This window comes from Diabrotica undecimpunctata, chromosome 4, assembly GCF_040954645.1.
Source record: "Diabrotica undecimpunctata isolate CICGRU chromosome 4, icDiaUnde3, whole genome shotgun sequence".
Classification (NCBI taxonomy): Eukaryota; Metazoa; Arthropoda; class Insecta; order Coleoptera; family Chrysomelidae; genus Diabrotica; species Diabrotica undecimpunctata.
The window spans coordinates 10484267-10506384 of NC_092806.1; the positions used below are offsets into that span (position 1 = coordinate 10484267).

A 22118-nucleotide genomic window follows, 5' to 3' on the forward strand; every position below is an offset into this window, starting at 1 on the left:
TTAAAAGGGGAACATTTTAATTCAAATTTTAAAAATATATCGTTCAATAATACACGGGAAACTAAATAAACTTACGACAGATGTTTAGATGACAGCAAATTTCACTCAAATGAACTTTTAATATATTTGATGCTATTAATAGTACTTCTTACGCAAAATCTATAATTTTACAGTTTATTAAGTCCAAATAGTTCACCTATTAGGGAAATCACGTCACCAAAACAACTATCGTAAATATTCGCTGATATATCTCTTAAACTGTCAAAAATACCGTTATTCTGTAGTATCGTAGAATAAACATAGAAGTGCCTCGTGAAGATACAAAGTTTGTTTTGAACAACCGCCACCAGTCGGCGCTGCTAGAGCGCCACCATTCTAACATCGAGACGGGGTTCGAAGAATAAAAATAGTTTTTGAGTTCGTATAAATATATTTTGTTCCACATTGGCGCAAGTCAACAAAACAACATACAAAAAATATACTATAGAAAGGTATATAAAACTACTTAAAAAACGAGTCTCGGTCTGTCACAATAGATTTTTGGCGGGAGAAACAAACGTCTTGTGTAGCTTACACTGTGAGTGTGCCCTACAATTATCTTACGAATGGACGTTTTTAAGTAATTTGTGGGTAAGTAACAGAATTATTTGAAATTGACGCTGTAAATATATGATTGTCCCCCACTTTTATTAAATTCGTTAGTCAAAAACACATGATTAGACATGGTTAATGATGCTAATCGTTAGCCCTCTAGCGGAATTATTAGCAATAGATTTGTGTGCTTCGGAGTTCTTCATACTCCTAAAGACTTTTAAAGTCGACAACTTGGAAAAGCAAACAGCCTCTTAAGCAATTGGAGAATCACAGTCACAATTGGAGGTGGTCAAACGACGCCAAGAAAATATAAAATCAATGAAACATTAAAAAAAGAATGGCACGCAAAAAGAGAGTAACAGAGGACTCCAAAAAAAACTTGTTAGAACACAAAAAGACGAGAGATTTTATGAATTTTCCACCATAGAAGTTAATACTTAAAAAAAAAGTAGATCAAGAGCATTAATGATCACAAGAAAGTTCTATTATAAAATTCTTTAGATAACATTTCAGGCAATATTCGAGCTATGAATAGAAGGAAAAGTATTTAAAAAATCCAGAAATAAATTTATACTACTTGTTTTATAGAGGTAGGTAGAAAATACATCAGAAAGCATGAATGACTGTCTTTTCAGTCTAAAAATCCTGTCTTTGTTAACACTGTTACACGTTTATCGGAGACTCGGCGCGAGAAATGCAGGATTCATAAGCAAATTTCCCATTTAACAGAGTGCCCTCTATTTTAGATCATACAAAGTATATCCAAATCACAAGAATGATCTGTAATAACATTCTTGGTCGAATAGTACCATGAAAACACCAGAGTAGATTGATATCTTAAATTAGATTGAGTATTTCAGGCAATCTTTAAGCTGAGAACAAAAATAGAAGCATTTGAAAAATACCTCCGGAAACAAATTTATTTAACTTGTTTTATAGAGGACGGTGTAAAATACACCAGAAGGCATGAAAGGCCGTCTTTTCTGCCTAAAAAGCTGTCTTCGTTCATAGTTGGACCTCATCGGAGACTCGGAGCGAGAAATTCATAAGCAAACTTCTCATTTCACAGAGTGGAACTGCTACCTAGCGCCATCCATTTTAAGTCAGCCTTTAAATAAATCTATATAGTTACGTTAGCCCACAAATATTTATTAAAAAATGATAACTTGTAGAATTGATTTGTTTTTTCGCCAAAAATATATTGTAACAAGAACCACTAAACTCTTATCTAAAACTGAATGTCCAAAGTAGCCACATTGTGGAACATTCCAGTCTCATTTCAAAAAAAACCTCATGAGGATATATTTTTACGTTTTTTAAGATTAAAATATCTTTATTTGACTAAATTAATCGAAATTCTACACATTATATTACAAAACATTCACGAAATCGTATGTAGATGTCGCTAGTACTCCGATATCATTTGTAGTTCCATTTTTTATGCGAAAATAGATCCCTACAAGGTTTTTTTGTAAGATAGAAGTGACCACTGCAGCTACTTTAATAAAACACTCAGTATATCCCATAAAAGTCACAATGAGAAAAAAAATGCAACTTCAATGATTTCTTATTTACTAATAAACTTCAAAACATCATTTTCAAATGCCGCATAAATCTTTTGTCTATTCCGTATCGAACGAAGGAAAGAAGGAGGCGATATGGCATTAAAAATAACTTCAAAATAAATAAATATGTAAAAATATAAAAAAATATGTATAAAATTTTTTAGACTAGCTAATCACGTGATGTGACGTTTAGTGAGGTACTACTCGTACTTAATGTACTGACTTAACTAAACCTAAGAATTGTCTTATTACAAGGCAAAAATTACTACTAAATTAAAAGCAATATAGTACGTGTCTTTATTTCGTAAAATACGTCTAAATCGACTACCAAAGTTGTGACGTTTTACAAAGTTGATGAAAATTATGAAAAAATTCAAACAGTCAGTACCATGTAAAAGTTTGGAAAACATATTGGTACAAGAATGGTACGAATTTTAATGTAATATCGATGATGCGGAAGTATTTTTCCAAAAAATATGCCGCAAAGAAATCGATTTAGCTGAATTCGAATACTTTTTAGGTTATGTAGCCTGTCTTTATATTTAACTAATAAAACAATCGATCAAATTGAAAATATGTTAAATAAACAAACAAAAATGTTTATTTCAACTACTATTCCTGACTGTTTTTGTTTGATTCGTAATGTATAACCTAAACATAAGAATAATGTTTTCTTACGTACAAATGGCGCAAAATAAAAAAATCAATTAATTATAATAATATTAATATTTCATCACTTAATGCAGACTGAAATTCTCTATGAGTAGTTAAGTCCCCATATCCCCAGATTTAGCTCGCGGTGAATATCATATTATCTATTTCCAAACTCAAAATCTTTACGAAAATACGTTTTACGAAAATCTTTTTATATAGCCCAGTAAAGATCTGTAAAAAAATGGTAAGTTAATTATAGTGAGACGGATCTTTAGATTTTTGTAGAATATCTCAGGAGGGGTGTTTATAATTAGAATTAGAATATGCTTCGATCGAACAAGGTGGAAAAATATATCGACGTTACAGACCATTTTTTTTTTCAACCCTTTATCCTAAATATCTCGCAAAGTATCATATCTACGCAAAATTGGATAAAAGTAAAATAATTGTTCACCATCAAATTTGTATTATCCATTGTTATTTTTACAACTTTCTTTCGTGAATTTTTCATTTCTACTAACTGGAAAAAAATTACTGATTGTACAAGCAAGTTTTAACAAAAAATTATCCATTTTATCGTAGATATGATACTTTGCGAGATAACAAGGAAAAAAGATTCAATAATTCCGGTTCGCAGCGACGGTTTTTTGTTCTAAAACCTTTTTTGAATTTCCCATACCCTTTTCAGCTGTAGCATGCTCAAATTCCAATTATAAACACCATACCGGACACATTTCTATAAAAATTTAAGTTCCACTACAACCAACCCTAGACAAATCCCGTCTGCTTTTTTTAAAAGTTTGTTCGAAAATGTTCATAAGTTTCACAACTACAGTCTCTCATAGCCCGTTCAATTGATTAATGCATCAGCCCTTAGCTTTATCTTAATAAATAATTTCTAGATATATTTAAAACTATAACATATCCGCCAATGTTTTTTATAATATATATTTGTCATTTATGAATGACTGTTATAACTAAATTTGTCTAAATAAGAAACAACCAAAAATCATACCTCAATATCTACAGTTAACTTGAAAAATAAATCAAGCGGCAACAAGGCACTTACAAAGTTGCCAAATTTAAAACTATTTAATTGAAACCTGGGATAAGTTTTAAAAATATAAAGACAAGAAGTGAATACTGCGCCCTTTTGTATACGTTACTTAAACGTAGATAGATGAAGAGTCACGGAGAGAAGTATTCTTCGTAAAATCTTCAGAAAGATCGAACATTGCCCATCAGCCTAATCTAAAACATCCGTTCCATAATCCTCACCGTAAGGAATATGTTTGGAAAATGATTCAGGCCACCAATTCTAGGGCTCAAAATTTGCTCAAAACTCCTTACCACCCGTAAGGGCAGTTTCTCTTCAGATCCCTTAAGCTCAAAAGTTCCATTTCTTCCCTCAATTTTAATGAATACTGTCGCCAACAAATTTCCTGACGAAGTACTTTGATTGCCACCCATCTAAAACGGAGATTATTTTCCTATGGTTTCCCAATCTCGTTGCACAATAACACTTGTCCTAAGTCAGGCGATAGCTACGAGTACAACTACCCTCTTGACCTAGATGAGGCCATAGCCACAGCTACTCTTCATGCGTTTGCTCTTACGAGACAATCTTCTACCAAACTCTGTCCGTCTGAATTTAAATTCCATTCTTTAAAGAGGCATATGCCTAAAGACGGTATCTCTCCAGATTCTAACGCAATTTTTTAAGAAGTTGCCAACAAAATGATAAGTGATAATCATCATGGAGAGAAAAATTCAACACTTCAATGAATTGAATATTTCTTTTATAAATCTGTTCCAAATGTCTAATTTAGCAATATAGATACAGGTACGTAGACATTCTATATAAAAATTCAATCAAAATATATGGAATTAGAAGAAAATAGAATACTATGACGAACAGATAGCTGTAATCGATACTATATTTTTTTTTGCGGGAAGTACTAAACATGTACTAGCAAAATTTAGTCGATCAACGAGTTGTTTAGCACACTTCAGTTCTATCACATAATCGAAAACTATTTGACGTCACCTCCATGAAGATGGATGACGACAATTTGCTTTAATGCTTTCTAGACAGTTTAAACCATCCTCTTACGTCTTCTGGTTTGAGAAAATTGCACGACTAACCTTTTTTTAAACCAGATGGGAAGTCAGATACGGTTATTTGGAGAAAAAATTGAAACTCTATGTATGGTATCCAGAGTTAATATCAGGATGAAAAGTGTAGTGTATATTAAATGCCTCGATCAACAAAAATAGAATAGACAAAAGCATGAGGTACTAGAGTAACTAACTTAATTCAAAAGACTATTGCTCTAAAATACGTATATATTAGAGTGCCGTGACACTTTCTACATTAGAATATACTTTTAAACATCACTGTCTACAAAAACTATGTACAACGCAAAATTTGTTCGTTTTCTAAACATATTTTTGCCTTGAAACATATATATGGTAACCTAAAATTCAACGTAACATAGATGCCTTCCTTCTTTCCTCTTAAATTTAGCAGAGCCTCTACCCGAAACAAAAACAACAAAAAGACTGAACATATATTTAGTACGTATAAGAGTGTTGTCACAACCCGCATAAAAGTACACTCAATACTGATAAAAAAACTGCTAAATTTTGCGGATAACTATCTTATAGCACGCGTATTTTTCACATTAAATCTAATGTCGGTTATACTCGAAGCCCTAGTGGATTTTTAAATTATTCAACAATTTATAAATCGTATAGACGCTTTCAATTATGAAATAGAATATTTGCTGATAAGACCTTTTCTATGCGTATCTACATGTTGATAGAAAAACAGCTAGTCAAGGAAAATGTTCACATGTACATGAAAAAATGTTCACATGTACATAGAAAAATATTTACATGTTCATGGAAAAAGGTTCACACGCAGATATTTGAAGGAAAATGATCAAAATAACATCAAAAATGTATAGGAGTCTACATTTTAACATGTACAAGAGAAAACGTTCACAAATACATAGAGAATGTTCACATGTACATGGAAAAATGTTCACATTTATATGAAAAAATGATCACAACCAGTTATTTGATGGAAAATGATCAAAGTAGCATTAAAAATGTTCACAAATACAAAGCGAAACACAAGCAGTTATTTCAATATTGTCCACTAATACGTACAAACTGTCCACAGGAATCTAAATGTATCACATATAAGTGGTAAAATGTTCATAAAAACATAGAACATGTTCATGTTCACAAACACAAAGGGAATCAAACAAGTAGTTGTTTCAGTATTGTCCACTAATACATAGAAAAAGTCTACAGCTGCTTGAAAAGATAGACGCAAAAATATCCAAACACTCAATGCGTCAAAAAGTTAACGAAAGAGAAAAGTGAAAAACTGTATGAACTATTGCATTCTTATCAGCGTGAATGTAAGATAAAACAGACTACTTTTGTTGTTATATAATCTAAAAGATGTTTAAGAGGTTAATTTTGAAGGTTATTGTCGTTATTTTAAAAATCCTCGTAGGGCTTCGCCGACGTTTACAACTAAATACCGATAAATATATCTGAAGACTGTAAAATTATAGTAGATAAATAGTATATAGACCACATTGGTTCTCATAGGGACGAAAATCTGAAATAAAATAGAAAAAGTAAAACAGTCAACTAACCTTGTCAGTTTTGGGTTTTAGGAGAGCGCACCCGCTCTCTGATAGGGATGTTCCCTAATTTGTCCCAATCGTCGCTGTTTCGCAGCCGCAGCTGCCGCACCTATACAGACCATCGTTTTCAATATTATTTATGAATTATTTTGCGTGATACGCAATGCAGTCTCCCATTTCATGGAAAAAATATTTAAGAGTAAGATAAAAGTCATTTTTAGGACGTTTTCTCGTTGACGTTTCTCAAAAGATTCTTTTTGATATGTTGCTCTTAAGAAGCACCAATAAAATGTTACAGAATAGATCCAGAAATGAAGGAAATGAAGCTTTAGGACGAAAAACACTAGTCGAACGACTAGGATACCTGGAACTAGTAGCGATCCAAAGTACGTATGAATGATTCATAATGAAAAAATAGCTGTGCTTGACAAGACTCGCATAAGTAAAAGATCGTGCTATTAACCGTAACAGTAAATTATAAATAACAGAATAGAACAAGACAAGAATAGACAATAAATCAAGAAGAACTAGTGTATGGAAAACAGAAAGAATCTGCCATAGAGACATAAAAAACAACGGATTTTTGACCAACAAAACAGTATTGACGAATTCTAAGACGTATTATAAACCCCAAATGATCGGAAAATACGAACTAAAGCAAAAAATAATCCAAAAAACAATAAAATAATCAATCGATTGAAACAATCTGAAAGTAGGAGGCATCAAATTTATTAAAATGTTCACATTGAAGGAGCGCAATGACGAAAATTAAAATTTAATATAACATACAGGGTGTTTCGTCAAAAATAATCATTTATTTCTTTGTTCTGACTTTATGTAACACCCTATATACTTGAAAATAATTTTAAAATATGCTTCTGCATCTCCATGTCAACAGAAATATTAAGACCAGAATACAATTGATCACTTTGTATATTACAAAAATTCTTTTGAGTAACGTCAAGTGTGAAAATGTCCAGAACCTAAAATCCTCTACAAGACACTACTTTGTAGCTACTGAAAAACATATAAAGCCTCAAGATATATAATTTAACACTAATATTCTTAAAAAAAATTGATACACCTACTTTGATCTACTAATTTGATAACTAAAAGAAAATCTTACTTTGAAATAAATATCTTAAAGTAAGAATATAAATGCTTTTTGTCTATACACAATTAAAAAAAAGAATTTCGATATAAGGAGGTGAGTTGATAAAAGTAAAAATTAAAAAAAATATGTACAGAAAAATATAAAATATATTATTTAAATAACGGATATTTTTAAACATAAACTTAAAACAGTGAAAACAACTGACTATTGCTCTAACGAGAAGGGTAAAAGGGCCACTGGCCATCAATATCATCCGACATGGATATCATCGTTGAAAAATTTTCGATCCAAATACCATTGTAATCTTCGCCTGTTTGACGTCACCATTAATGTGTCAAGTGTCATATGTCTTGCGTTCTATGGCATCTGTCAATTATTTTCAATCTTCCACTTCGTACTATATATCGTAAGTTGCTGTCAATTTCAAACAGTGAACAGTAGATTAAACAGAGGACAGTACAACTCGATATAAATAGAACAATGTTTTATCTTCTCTAACATTGCACTCATCGATGAGTGTAAAATTGTCTATCCAAGTAACATTTGAAGCCACAGCCATTTATAAATAAAACTACTCTAACGTCGCAATGCATCTATCGGGTGTTATCTTGACAATTGTTCTTGATTTAGTGATTTACACTTAGTATGTCATGCTTTCTGTGTAATTTTTAATTCTCATCCGTCTTTAAATTCCACTATGTGTCAACTGTCATATTTGACGTCGATTTTAAACAGAGAATAACATTTTATCTTCTCTAACACTGTACTACTCTACTCTGTTACTAATAGAGCAGTTTTGTAGTGACATCAAAGAGTACTTTGATATTCTTAGGGTTCCTATGAGAAGTTAATTTCAGTAGTGCTATACTTTCTTCTATTTTCTGTAGTGCCTTATTCTTCCGAAGTGGCTACGATTTTTACATTTGTAACCGTTGCTTTAAACAGTCTACTAGACGTAAAGTTAAATCAGACGCTTAAATTACGCATCCACAATAGTTTTCTTCGTACATTTCTGTGTTTTCTTTGAATTTTTCTTGATTTGTCATTATATTATCTAGATATTGCTGCTCTGACGTCATAATGTTATTTGGCATTTTGTTACTTGTCATCTGTCACACGTTGCAATTAATTTTAAACAAATATCACATTCTACAATTTTACGTAAAGGGACCAACGTTTGATTTGTATTAGTGTGGCATAGTGTCACTTGTTAATTTTTGGCTTTCCAGAAGAATTTAGCATGATCATAGCTACACGTTTCTTTCTTTTTCTTGCCGTGCGTCATTGTATAAACAAATATCACATTCTACAATTTTACGTAAAGGGAACAACGTTTTATTTGTATTAATGTTGGGTGGCATCATTGTTTGGATATAGCTACGACCAGAAGATTTTTTTTCCATTTTCATGTAAGTAAGGTCAAACTATTTTTAATCCCAAACGGTGTTTTCTTTGAACTGTTTCATGAATTGTTATTACATATTACAGTATGTCTCTTAATACCTCTTTTTTGTTTCATATATAGTTCAATTTCGTTATAAATGCGTAAAATCCATATCTTAAAAACCTGGTGACCCTTTGACCCCACCTGGTGATTAAGTAAGACTGTAACGCGTCTAAAGCCTTGAAATAGTCTCACATAAAATATATATAAATTAAAAAATACCTAAGTGCTATGACTTGCAAGATAAAAAAAAATTGAAAAGTAAAATCCTCTTTTTCCCAGATTGTCATGTACGCCGGGTACATTACCATCTGCCTAGCGGTTAAGTATCACAGAAATGTAAAAATATTGTAATAAAATAATTTGCGACTAATTTTACCATCGATTTTTTTCTATTTCTATCCTTAATGGTCTGAAATAGTACGAGAAATGTTTCAAAAAAGTCAAAATAGTAAGTGGGTAGATTCGAGAAACCTACAAGGGGTCGTGGGAGTTCGAAAAACATTCAATTTGTGGAAATTAAATATTTTCTATTATTATAGATACCCAAACCTACAAAACCTAAGCCCGTACACTTCTTTTTGGTTTTAATCGATTTATTGAACACCCCATTAGTTTATTATTCATAAAAGTCAATACTTTGTCTAAAGTGTCAAACGCTTGACAGTTGCCAAATTTTGACATTTGACGTTACTGTTTTTTTGACGTTTTTATTTTTAATAGAACTATCTTAATTTATAAAAAGAAACTATTTTAATACTGGCTATAACAGTTTTATTATCGATATTCTTAAAATGGGGAAACTCAATTAATTAAAACCAAAAAGAAGGAAGCTATATTTAGAACAATTTTGTTCCTTTGCCCGGAAAAAGAAAACGATGGCTGACATGATGGAATTTTTTTAAAAAATAAAGCTTTTTGAATGTTGTATATATCACTGGTAATTGTTTCAAAACTGTTAGTAAAATATGGGATAACTGGGACTGTCAAAAAAATTCAATTTGATTTAAACAAATCGCAAATGTACATGATGCTATAAAAATACTTTTTCCGGGAATACACGGAGAAATGTTCATACTTGTTAGAAAATATTCATACATGGAAAGAAAATGTTCTCAAGCTCATGGAAAATTCGCAAGAGCATTTATTATAAACAAGGATATTGATTTATAAGTAGTTCTTTCACGGAAATTGTTAATTATTATATGGAAAAACGTTCACAGGTTCTAGGAAACCAATCAAAAGCAATTATTTCATGGAAAATGTTCACAAACGCATTAAAACATATTCACAAGAAAATATAAATAAACAAAATATAAAAGCACCGAATTGATCGTTCACAAGCACTTATTCCACCAATATTGTCCGCAAATGTAAGAAAAATGATCATATATAAACAAAAAATATTCACAGATACCTGAAAAAAGTATGGAAGTACTTTTTTCACATACTTCATGGAAAATGTCTCCAAATACATGGAAAACAGTGAAATATACACAAGTAATTATACAAGCACACGCGAAATTTTTCGCAAGCTATCATTTCAAAGTACTTGTTCACCAAAATGTTCATTAGAAGTTATTACAGCAGTTCCATATATGTATACAAGAAAAATGTTCCCAAGCCCATGGAAAATTCATAAGAGCATGGGATATTTTTATAGGCAGTTATATTACGGAAATTGTTCATTGTTACATAGAAAAATGTTCACAGCTTTCGGGAAAACACAATAGAAACACAAGAATATAGAAATACATACGCATAAGTTAATGGTTTACAAGCACTTATTCGTGAAAATTGTCGACAGGCGTATGAAAAATGAAAGATACATATTCACAGATACATTTAAAGAATTTTCAACTAGTTATGACATAAAAAATGTTCTAAAATATGGAAAAATGTTCATGAATGTACATGAAAAAATGTTCACAGGCACAAGCGTATAAGATATTGATCACAAAAGGTTAATTCAAGAGATTCTTACATGAAACCATTCGTTAAAAGCTTAACAAAACACAAATGCGGATAGAATAAAAAGATACAAAGATACCTATATGTTCCATATATTGCAGAAACATAATTGATGAACGTAACTTGAAGTAATATGAAGAATATGAAGATAACCTGAGTCCTTATTATTGAAAAGATATTAGAAAAATTAATCTGAAGATATGAATTGCAGTGATTACATCTTGCAAAAAATTTGCTGTAGTAGTATCCTCTTTCTTCGTGTACATTTGCCTAATCGATATATTTATCTAAAAACACTGTCTCATAATTAATTTTCCTTCATTCCAAATGGCACTCAATAAAAAATTCCAATCATGTCAATTCCATTTTCCCCTACCATTAAATAAAAATATCTTTTCGATGGACATCAAACTTTTAAAAATCTACCAATAACAAATAGCTAAGTATTCTTAAAAAGGCCATGCATACTATGTTTCCTGGTTCGCCTGATCCAAATCTCCTAAATCGTAAAAAGATAATCATTTTAATTAAACGGAGCATAATTTTGCAAAAGTTGTAGACAAATATTTCGATATTATACTGAAACTGCAACCATTGGATTAGGAAATTATAGAAATAAAAATCTTTAATGTAATTTAAGATTTTCTAAATATACTTGTCCATAACTGCTTAAAGATAAAAAACCTATAGCACACCAAAGTTTTGACTTACGTCACGCCATATTTCCATAGCGCCAGCTATTTTACAGATCACTTTCTAAACCGTGACCCACATTTCATTAGACTGTCATTAATTATTACTTACTACTGACACTAATGACGTCATTATATGACACAACTTAAGTTGGCTGTTCTGAAAAGTTTGAATTTTTGACAAAATTTGACAACAATTTTCCTATTGGACTAATATTCACAAAAGATGTATATATTGGGATTCTTGTCTCTCAAATTTTTAATCATTTCCGCATACTGCCATGTATTTTCCAAAGCAATATTAAAACAATAATCCAAGTTTTATTGAACTGTAATTGCCGTAGCGTAATGATGCTACTGCACGTCAAAATTTAAGTTGGCTGTCCTGAAAAGTTGGTGTTTGTCATAACACACAATTGATATTAGTGAGAGAGATATATGAAATATTCATTGAAACCTGGAATAAAATATTGAAATTTGATCAGGCGAAACAGGAAATTTCGAATGGTAAGTAACTCTTCTTTCCTCTTCGATTACACAGCCCCTTCAACTGATTCTAAGTACTAATAAAGAAAGTACGACCCGCCAAAATTAGCGGGCGAACAACCCACCCGAATGATCAGCAGTGGTGTATTCCGTTAAGAGAGGTGACGCTGCAAGGGCGGCGTAATTCGTGTAGTCTGCATAAGGGGCGTAAATGAGTCCGTGCGGGTCTCCGGGAGAGAGTAGCGATCCGGGTGGCGCAGATCCGTTCAGGATGGAGGCTGCCGTCGTGGGCACCGACATTCTGGGAGATAGAATGAGAGGCGCGCCCAGGGGTGCTGTTGGAGTCCTCATTTGAGTGGTTAAGCCGGGAATGCCGGGCGAGAGCAGGCGCTGGGTTTCAACGGCGGATGCCGCCAACCGCCTCCATTCTTCGTCGCAGGCTGGAATCAAAAATTCTACTGACATATAATTACACTGTCAAGGACACCAAGATTGTTGAATATAAAATATGTATACCATATTTTGTCAAAAAATTTACTTATCTATAGGGGAGAGGCGGGCACATGTGGACAAATTTCAAAAAAAACAATTTTATACCGCAAAATGAGATTCATTGTAATCGGCATCTTCAATGTAAGATTCACATTATTTGTGAATCTTTGTGTACATTTAAATTTGGCAGTAATTAAATTATTTAGCGCACGTGCATTAAATTCCAAGTAGATGTAATTAGTCCACATGTGCCCCTAAGGGAGGCACATGTAGACAAGACAATATTTTCTACGGGTCACATATGGACACAGGTTTTGATGGAAATAAAATAATAAAATTTTTTTATAAGTGCAATTTTGATGTTTATTTAACATAATACATTGAATTATCCCATATTATACCCATGAAAATTAACGGAAAACCTAAAAAAGGAGCTGGATCTTGCTGTCCCAATTTTTTTGTTTAAGTGTATTTTTTTGTAGCAAATTTAGTGAGAACAAAATCTCCTTTCTGGATATTCGTAAGATGCAATCCAAAACCACTCGAAAAGAAATCTACACGGAAAAAAATCAACTGTCCACTTGTGAATGTGTCCACATGTGCCTTCCCTCCCCCAATGAAATACATTCCTGGAACGACTTTTTTAAATTATTTGATTATCTAAAGCCACTGGTACATTTTTTTTCTTTACTCAATGATAATATATTCTCTTCATATTTGCTATTATATAAATATATAAAAGCTTTGGTCAAGAAGATCTGGAGAGATTGATCAGAATAGAGTGAGGAGTACGAATTATCGCATAGTATTACAAATACAAAATTCATTATGATTAGTAAGGACATCAATAATAATCAAACGTTTTATATTGAAGGCAAATCGATTGAAACATTGAAAAAATATAGCTATCTAGAGACATTAATAATTGGAAGGAGAGATATGAACAAGATCGGATTTTGTATAAATTTCGTCCGAATGAATAAAACTTTATTTAATAAAGACTTGTCTCTGAATCTAAAGAAATGTTTAATTAAATGCTTAATGTACTTTATTAAGATGTCAAAGAGTGGATACTAAACATAAAAGTTATCAGCAAAATTAACTCTTTTAGAATGTGGATGTACAGCAAACTACTGAGAATATTCTAGGTTGACAGTTACCAATAATGAAGTGTTAGGCCAAAGCCGGAAGTAGAAATAACGTTAAAGGAAAGGAAACTGCGATACCTAAGACATATAGTACGTGGTGAAAGATTCAGCAACCTAGGACTTATCAGTTAGGGAAAAATAAGGGGGAAAACGGTCTCTGAAGAAGACGTAATTCCTTGGCGGCTTGGTAAAAGTCAAATACCTAATTTATTGGTTTTGATTTTGGATTTAGTACATAAAATAAAAGAAAATTAAATATTTACCTGCTACGGCCGCCGCTTTCGATGTGGAATCTCTGTATGTTCCATTTATTATAGCTAGTTCCATCAACTGCCTTTTTTTCAGTTCATCTTCACCATCGGCTTGCTGAAAATGTAAGAAAACAAATATTAAGTGTCATATTGAAGCCAGCGTTATTGTAAAATAAGGAAAACAAAAGAAATTTTAATAAATCTTAATAAACTGAAAGCAAATTGTTTTATATGAGTTCAAATTGAAATTAGGTCGATGTCGAATGTGTTATTGGAAAAATTGGTAAATAATTAAATGTTTATTATAACCGGCTCTATAAGGTGCATATTTAAAAGTGACGAATGCAAATACAAAGCGCTCATACTTCAATCTAGGGAGTACATTTGCTGATCGTCGTTATGTAAGTTTTAACCGCGACATATCCACTAGTTGGGCTAGTGTAGTGGAAGCCCAATGCCATACTATACCAAGATAAGAATAAGAAACTGATGAAGAATTTAAGAGAATAGAAGCAACAAAACAAAGTTGGAGTATAATAATATTCGCGGATAAAAGAGACAAACTACTAAAAAATATAAACATAGTAAACGGGTAGTGGAAATAGACAATATCTTGTAGGACCCCTTCGGCTTCTTAAGATTGCCTGTAGTGTTATAGATTGGCACTCTTCTCTTAAAGACGAAGATAAAGCTATCGTTCATAAGGATCCTAGATTTTTCGATCGCATTACGATCGGGCGACTAAAGGCCACTATATATGAGCTAAATTCACAACTGTTGCTGGGCAAGGTTGAGCATTATCACCGACAAGAACAAAATTTGGGCCAAACTGATGAAAAACTCTGCAATAATCGCATGAATAACGAACGCAACGGATGTGTGCCTGTTTAGTATTTGCCTGTCAAAAATGAAAAGAAGTTAGACACCAGCAGCAATATAACCTCATCCAAATGCAACTTCTTCTCATTCTTAGATTCTTGGCCTCTTCCAACTCCTTCCATCGATTTCTATCCTGAGCATCATACTTCCAATTTGTTCGCTATTCTTTTTATGTCATCTACTCATTTCATCTGTGATCTTCCTCTTGGTCGTCTATCTGTACTTGTTGTATTATGGCGTTCCAATGTTGGTCTTTTTGTCTAGCAGTAAGACCTGCGAGGCTCAATTTTTTTTATTGAGCAACCATACTTTTCCTCATTTTTGTGTAAGAGTATTACTAGACTCTCTTTCCGATCTTTAGGGATTTTGCTACTATGGAGACATCACAATTCAAAATTAAGGCAATGGAAATGGACTATTGGAGACGAGTTGTCGGCACACTAGACTTGATAGGGTAAGGAACGTAGACATTAAGAGAGAAATGGAAATTAACCTAGATATAATAGATTCTATGAAGGCCAAAAGACTAAACTAGTTGGACACCTGCAGATAATGCGTGAAAATAGATGGCCAATACATATATAAAAATGGACTCCGTCCACTAGAAGAAAACGAGGTAGACCAAGACGGTCATAGAGAGAAGATGTCGAAGATGCAATGACCGCCAGAGATTTGAAAACTAAAGATTGCTTCGACAGAAAAAGCTGGAAATTAAGATATCAACTTTGTTGGTCCATCAGGTTTTGTAGAAGTCTTCGACTATCTTTGTTATTTTTTATTTGTTCTTCTCTTCCTTATTATTGGTGTCTTTAATTTTTGGAGTTGACGTCCATGCAACACTTGGAGCTATATATTGTTCAAGCTATATCTCTCCACGTTGGTCCCATGTCAAAATACAGCCATCGGATTGCCACAGCTAGATAGAGCAAATGGCTGATGTTGAGTAAACCAAATTCTAGAGATAACGCTGTTAGCCCCTTCTGACTCTTTGTACAATCTTCTGAGAATTGTAGATAAACTTACGTGAAGGCCAGGATGTGCTCGATGCTTAGAACCCTATATTTGTTGTGTACGATTACGAGGCAACTGGGACTATACATAATACAAGTAAAGTTGTCTGTTATAACGAAATCCAGTGGTATATTTTTGTACTTCGGTGTTTATTTTTTTTACAAATATCCGAATAAAACCTCCATCTTGCTTATCGCTGCTACAAAAAAAAATATAATAGGGATAATTAAAAAATTAAATTCATCACAAGATTACCTCAAGTCACATTTCGCACAGTTTATTTTCTCAATATTTTATTTGCCGATTATGATCGGGTCGCCAGTTCTACCCTGCGTTTCATATGTTTTATGAGATGGAGCTTGTGTAAAGCTACAGTATCCCAACGGTATCTTTTTATACTAAATACTTCTTTTTAAACAAGAGTCACCTCAGAATATAATCATTAATACTTGTAATATGTACTTATACGTGAACTTTATAAAACTGTACGTCCGAAGGCCTCGATTTCTCTCTTCCCATGAACCTAATTGACAACTAGCCATTTATTAGCACAATAAAATATGTAGATTTAAAACTATTTGAAATATACTGAAAAGCGAACTTTATAATCCAGTTTTGTACATATCTGATAAAAATCGCCCGGAGCTGTAGACATTTAAGCCTATACAGGGCCGCATTCGAAGATTTGTACGTATTTTAATCAAACGAGCGAGATAAAAATACATGTTAAAAGTTTTAAACTATTTAGTGTTGGTTCTTTCACACTAACACTTGCATTTTGATAACAATATACCAAAAGTTCTGATTTTATAGTCATTTCGCATCTTTTTAAGTTTTCATGCTTATGTCAAAGCAGCAAAAAAGGTAATTGGATAGAAAGAAAAAAATGTTGTTGATAACGTTGGACACTAAATAAAAATAGGAGAAGTAGGAAAGATTATAAGTGAACTATATACTTGGATCAACAAAGTCAATAAAAATAAACAAATACAAAAAGTACAAACATTACATGTAAAAAATGAAGAAGTTAAGAAGCGTGATAGAGGAGACAAACGCCTAGAAGTATACAGAGTGAAATTATACATAGATGAACACTGTTTACAGAATTTTATTAAGAACATGCTGAAACACAGCTTCTTATGTAAGAAACAGAGCAACAGTCAATTACATTACAAAGGAAATACAAGGCCCGACCTAAAGATGGTAATAGTTGTTTGAGAAATATCATTGTATTGAAGTACATAATCTCTAAAACAAATTTTTCAAGTTTGAAGAAGCCACGTTGTTTAGTATTTTTTTGACATCCATCAATAGTAAACGTTTTCAGTGAATTTGTGAAAACGAAAAAAAAATGGTCATTGTTGAGGTCATGAGATACAATTCTTTTATTTGAGAAGCCTTAGGTCAACCAATATAAAAGATGAACTAGATGTTATTTTTGGTGAGCCTGCTCCTTCGTTTACAACAGTAAAATATTGAATAACAGAGTTGAAACGAGGTCGGACGAGCTGCCAAGAAAATCCACATTGGTCCTGGATGATCGTTGACTGAAGCTGCGCGAGCTAGCGGACTTACGGCCGGTTTCCGAAACGTTATTCAAATCTCCAATCATGTAATCAAGTATCAAATTTGATCAATTGTTAACAAGCGACAGGTTTCCGAAACGAAAATTATGGTAAAATTACGAGATCACCGATTATAGATTATTTGACATACGATTTTACATGGAAACAGTAGAATAGATTGTAATCGTGTATTATTTCTGTACGAATAATTGTTCTTTATCTTGTTCTAAATTAAGAAAGTAATGTTGCTGTTTCACTTTACCATCATTCCTGTTTATGTGTAATCTGCATTCTGAAAATCAACAAACAAACATAACCTAACTAACTAATAATTTTGTGTCGTTCGTTAATGTTTACCAATTTGTCATTGATCATCTTTAATTCTTAAAATGAACCTTTGTAACAATATTTTTGGGTTCTTTCTAAACAACAGCTTTTGGACGATTTTCACATTTGGTCCCATTGAAGATAGCTACAAAGGAGCTGTGAATTAAATTCACAAAACAAATTTTTGACGTTTGACTGTGTTGTCATGTCTTTATAATGTATATGTTGTAGGCTTCAATTACAAATAGAGAAGCTTTCAAAAATACATTTTTATTATATTATTATATGAATTATGCACTTTTTTTTATTTTTTTATATACAACACGAACGAATAAATACTCGTTTCTTCTCATATAAATTGCAGTTAATTATTACAACATTTTTTTGGCATTTGCCTTTGATAATAAGCTAATAGATTTGGCAATCCTCAAACCACTAGTTGCCAGATTGTTACAGATGGTCACCAGATATCTGTGGAAAGTACCTGAATACTATTCTTATTATTTTTTGAAAGAATTTCTCTTTTACTGTTAGTTTGTTAACGGTCTATTGGATTTTTATTAATTATAAATCACATGCTATTTTCCGATTTATTAAACAAACATGGCAACACAGTCAAGAACCAACATTTCGTTCTATGAACTTTAATTGACAGCTCAATTATAGCTATCTTCAATGGGACCAAATGTGAAAATCGTCCCAGCTTTTTATAAAACACCTTAGGTTTATGTATCTTACAACGTAACCAAAGATTTTATTTTATTTACTTACAACCTTATAACCATTGGTACATAACCAAAGATTATAAGATTAATCGTCCAAAAATCGCAGATTACCTGACAAGCTAGTATGACAGAAGTTTGACATAGATAAAACGATAATTAGAGTTTCGGAAACCCAAAATACTTCTGACAGGCTGTTAATCATCGATTATTTGCTTGTTAGATTAGTTAATGTGTGTTATGTGATTGAAGTTTGATCGATGTTTCTGCAACTCAAAATGCATTTAATCGACTGTTAACAGTAGATTACCTAATTTTGATAATGATCAGCCTTTCGGAAACCAGCTGTTAGTAAGCATTTCAAAAAGTGCAGTACATCGCATATTATCACATATACCCACACTCGCGCAAAAACAGTGTAGTGAAGATGTTTTAATTTAGTGTTTTTAGGGTAAGAGATTGATTCATCCCTACCAATTCCAGTCATCATAAAACAAACTAATCTCAACAGATTTTACCGAAAACCCATTCATATCATCCGCCTCTTCCATCATCCACCTTCACAAATTAATTCAATCTTAATACGCTTTTTCCCACCTTATTTTATAGAGGGCTGAGAAAATACAAAAAGAAGTTTTTATTCTACTTTTTTATTTAGAAGATTTAAAGTTTGCTGAAGACTATGCTTTATCAATGAAATAAAATTATTAGATTCAAGGATTTCGCAAACTCTGTGTTATAAGAGCGTAGGCGCAAAATTTCGGGCCAATGCTTTTTAAATGCATTCATTTTTTTCGAATCCTGAGAACACTAATAAATATTTTTCAAAAATTTAAACGCAGAATGAAAGATTGCATGATTACTGAGGGCCGAATGTCCCTTAGAACAAACAAAAAGTTTTTTTGAATTAGATATTTGAAATTAAAAATCACACTAAATTTTCTCTTCTTTTTCACCCCTGTAACTTATTAAAATAAACATTAAAGAAGTTTTCAGGGACTTTCGACCCTCAGTAATAATGTAATCTTTCATTCTGCGTTTAAAATTTTCAAAAATACTTATTACTTTTCTCAGGATTCGAACAAAATGAGTGCATTTAAAAAGCATTGGCCCGAAATTTTGCGCCTAAGCTCATAACAACAAATTTTTCTAAAGCCGTCTCTGTGCGTTAATACGCCGATGGAAATGTATGTTAACGATGTTACTAATTTATTGTTATTGGAAATTCATAGCATTGTTGATCGACTCTAAGAGAGAGACGGTTGATAGATAATAGGAGGCCGTAGTTACAGCTCTACATTTTATTATTTAATAAGAGCGTTCCCATGATTTCTATAATTTCTAATATACGCAAGAAACACTTCAGTTAAACACGTTAATTAATCATTTGATACAACTGTAAACAGCAGATGTTCACGAATTTAAATGAAATACTTTATATTTTTACATAACAGTTAACGCCCATAAAATTAATCATTTTGAGTTCAACTTTGTCCTAAAATTTGAAACAACAGTAAAGATACAGTCGGTCCGCCGGATCTTTGCACAAGTATGACATTATTCACGAATTATTTTTTATGTTACGTCTCTTTCCTACTCACAGAAACTAAAACTATTAACTTAAACCGCCTGTCCATACACAACACCATGCATTGAACAAAGACAGCCATAGAACAATGATCGCTGATTGATTCGTCTACTGACAATTGACATGACAATTGGAAATTTTGTTTTGACAGAGTGTAATATTTTTATAAATTATTTTCGTTTGATTTAAATAATCAATCCTTTTTCATACTTTAAATATACATATTTTTAACAAACAGTTGTTATAACGACTAACCCTTACCTTCGTGTTCAATTTATTAAGGTAAGAATTCATGTATTAGCTAATAACGAATAATAAATTTTTTTAACCTCTAAATTGACATTAATTATTTAAATATAGCTAAAACTACGTCAACGGACAACAAAGATTGTTGAGAGTAGTTTAAGAAAATTTCTGCTGAATACATTAATGGATATTAAGTCAATTTTCTTGTGAGTTTTTTAATTTGAAATAATTTATAGTTTTATAAAATCAAAGTATTACTTCTTTTTCATTGAACTAGTTATAACAGTGTGGTTTATTCTGTACTTATCTGTTCTTTTTTTTTTAGAGAAACATGTTACTCTGCAAAGTATAAGTAATGAATTAAGGGATAAAGAAGTTGCATTTATTGGCAAAACATCTGTTAGCATGAACTACTAAAAGAACACGGCCATGAAGTGTTGAGACTACCTCCTTATCACTGTGAATTCAACGCTATTGAATTAATTTGGGCAAACTGCAAGTCATATTACAATAAGAATCTTGGTAGAGATGGACATTCTGATAATGCTGTTATAAATATGTGGAAAGAGGCACTAAACCAATGTAACACAGAAATTTGGGAAAAATGTGTGAAACATACTCATGAAATTATTACAAAGTGGTATATCCGAGAAAAAAAATATGGTTGACACTAACATTAAACCAATCATAATAGAGACTGGTAATATGAGTGGCTCAGATTCTGACAGTGAAGAATTCTTAAATTTATGATTGGCTACATGGCTGTATAGTGTATGAGGCTTCAATAAATATTTAAATTATATTATTGTTATAATAAATTCTTTTTTACCCAGCTCAAGTTTTCTATTTTTTAATTTATTATGCATAGATTTCTTTATTTGAAGTTCGTTGTGTTAATTTTTGTATGACCATTTTTTAAAACAAAGTGATTACTTAAGTCTGAAAACCATATTTAACACTGAATAAACAAAATTATCAAGATGATGGAGCACTGGAGTAGATTTATATTCAGTTTTTTAGATCTTCTTGTAGTGTCTACCCGTTTCGGATATTGGCGACTATCATGACAATTTGTACTTTGCACACTGCTGGTCTGAAAATATTTGTTGTGTTGAACCACATACATAGATTCTTCAGCCAGGAAATCCTTCGCCTTCCTGAGCCTCGTTTTCCATCTACTTTTTCCTGTAAAATTAGTTGCAGCAATTCATATATTTCGTTGTTGCTAATGATGTGACCAAGGTATTCTATTTTGGCTGTTTTTATTGTGGTTATCAGCTGTTTTTCTTTTTCCATTCTTAATAAAACGTCCTGATTAGTAACGTGACCGGTATAAGATATCTTCAGGATTCGACGATAAAGCCACATTTCGAAAGCCTCAATGTTCCTGCAGGTAGTGTCTGTGAAAGTCCACGACTCAACTCCGTACAATAGTATACGAAAGATATAACATGGTAGTAACCTGATTGTTATGGGTGTGAATAAATCATGACATTTGAATAGCTTAGCCATTTTTGAAATGTAGATTTGGCTTTCTCTATCCAACATTTAATTTCTAAGGAATGGTCCCAATTTTTACTCTTTCTGTTCATTAACCTGAATGCTTTATGGTAATCAATGAAGCATGCATATGTATTGCAGTTCACATCTCTACATCGTTGAAATAGCCTTTTTATGCTAAAGAGAGCCTCTCTCGTACCCACT

General features: G+C 32.1%; 1 protein-coding gene and 1 long non-coding RNA gene across 6 annotated transcripts in view; one reads left to right on the forward strand and one right to left on the reverse strand.

Moving 5' to 3' along the window:
* The window catches only part of how (protein held out wings), a 281766-nt gene that overhangs the window by 26167 nt on the left and 233481 nt on the right, over positions 1 to 22118 (reverse strand). Inside the window, exons 5-7 of one of the 5 annotated variants that reach the window (XM_072528878.1) lie at positions 14089 to 14191; positions 12311 to 12640; positions 6488 to 6587 (exon numbers count right to left, since the gene is read on the reverse strand). In XM_072528878.1, coding sequence (XP_072384979.1) covers positions 6505 to 6587; positions 12311 to 12640; positions 14089 to 14191 — 516 coding nt within the window. In that variant the 3' untranslated portion in view covers positions 6488 to 6504. Of the gene's footprint in view, positions 1 to 410; positions 12641 to 14088; positions 14192 to 22118 lie in introns of those variants that run through there. The other 4 variants (XM_072528879.1, XM_072528880.1, XM_072528877.1 and 1 more) reach the window with 4 other exon arrangements.
* Positions 20119 to 21216, forward strand: LOC140438125 (uncharacterized). Its single transcript, XR_011950441.1, has 2 exons — positions 20119 to 20450; positions 20740 to 21216. It is a non-coding gene; the product is annotated as an uncharacterized lncRNA (long non-coding RNA).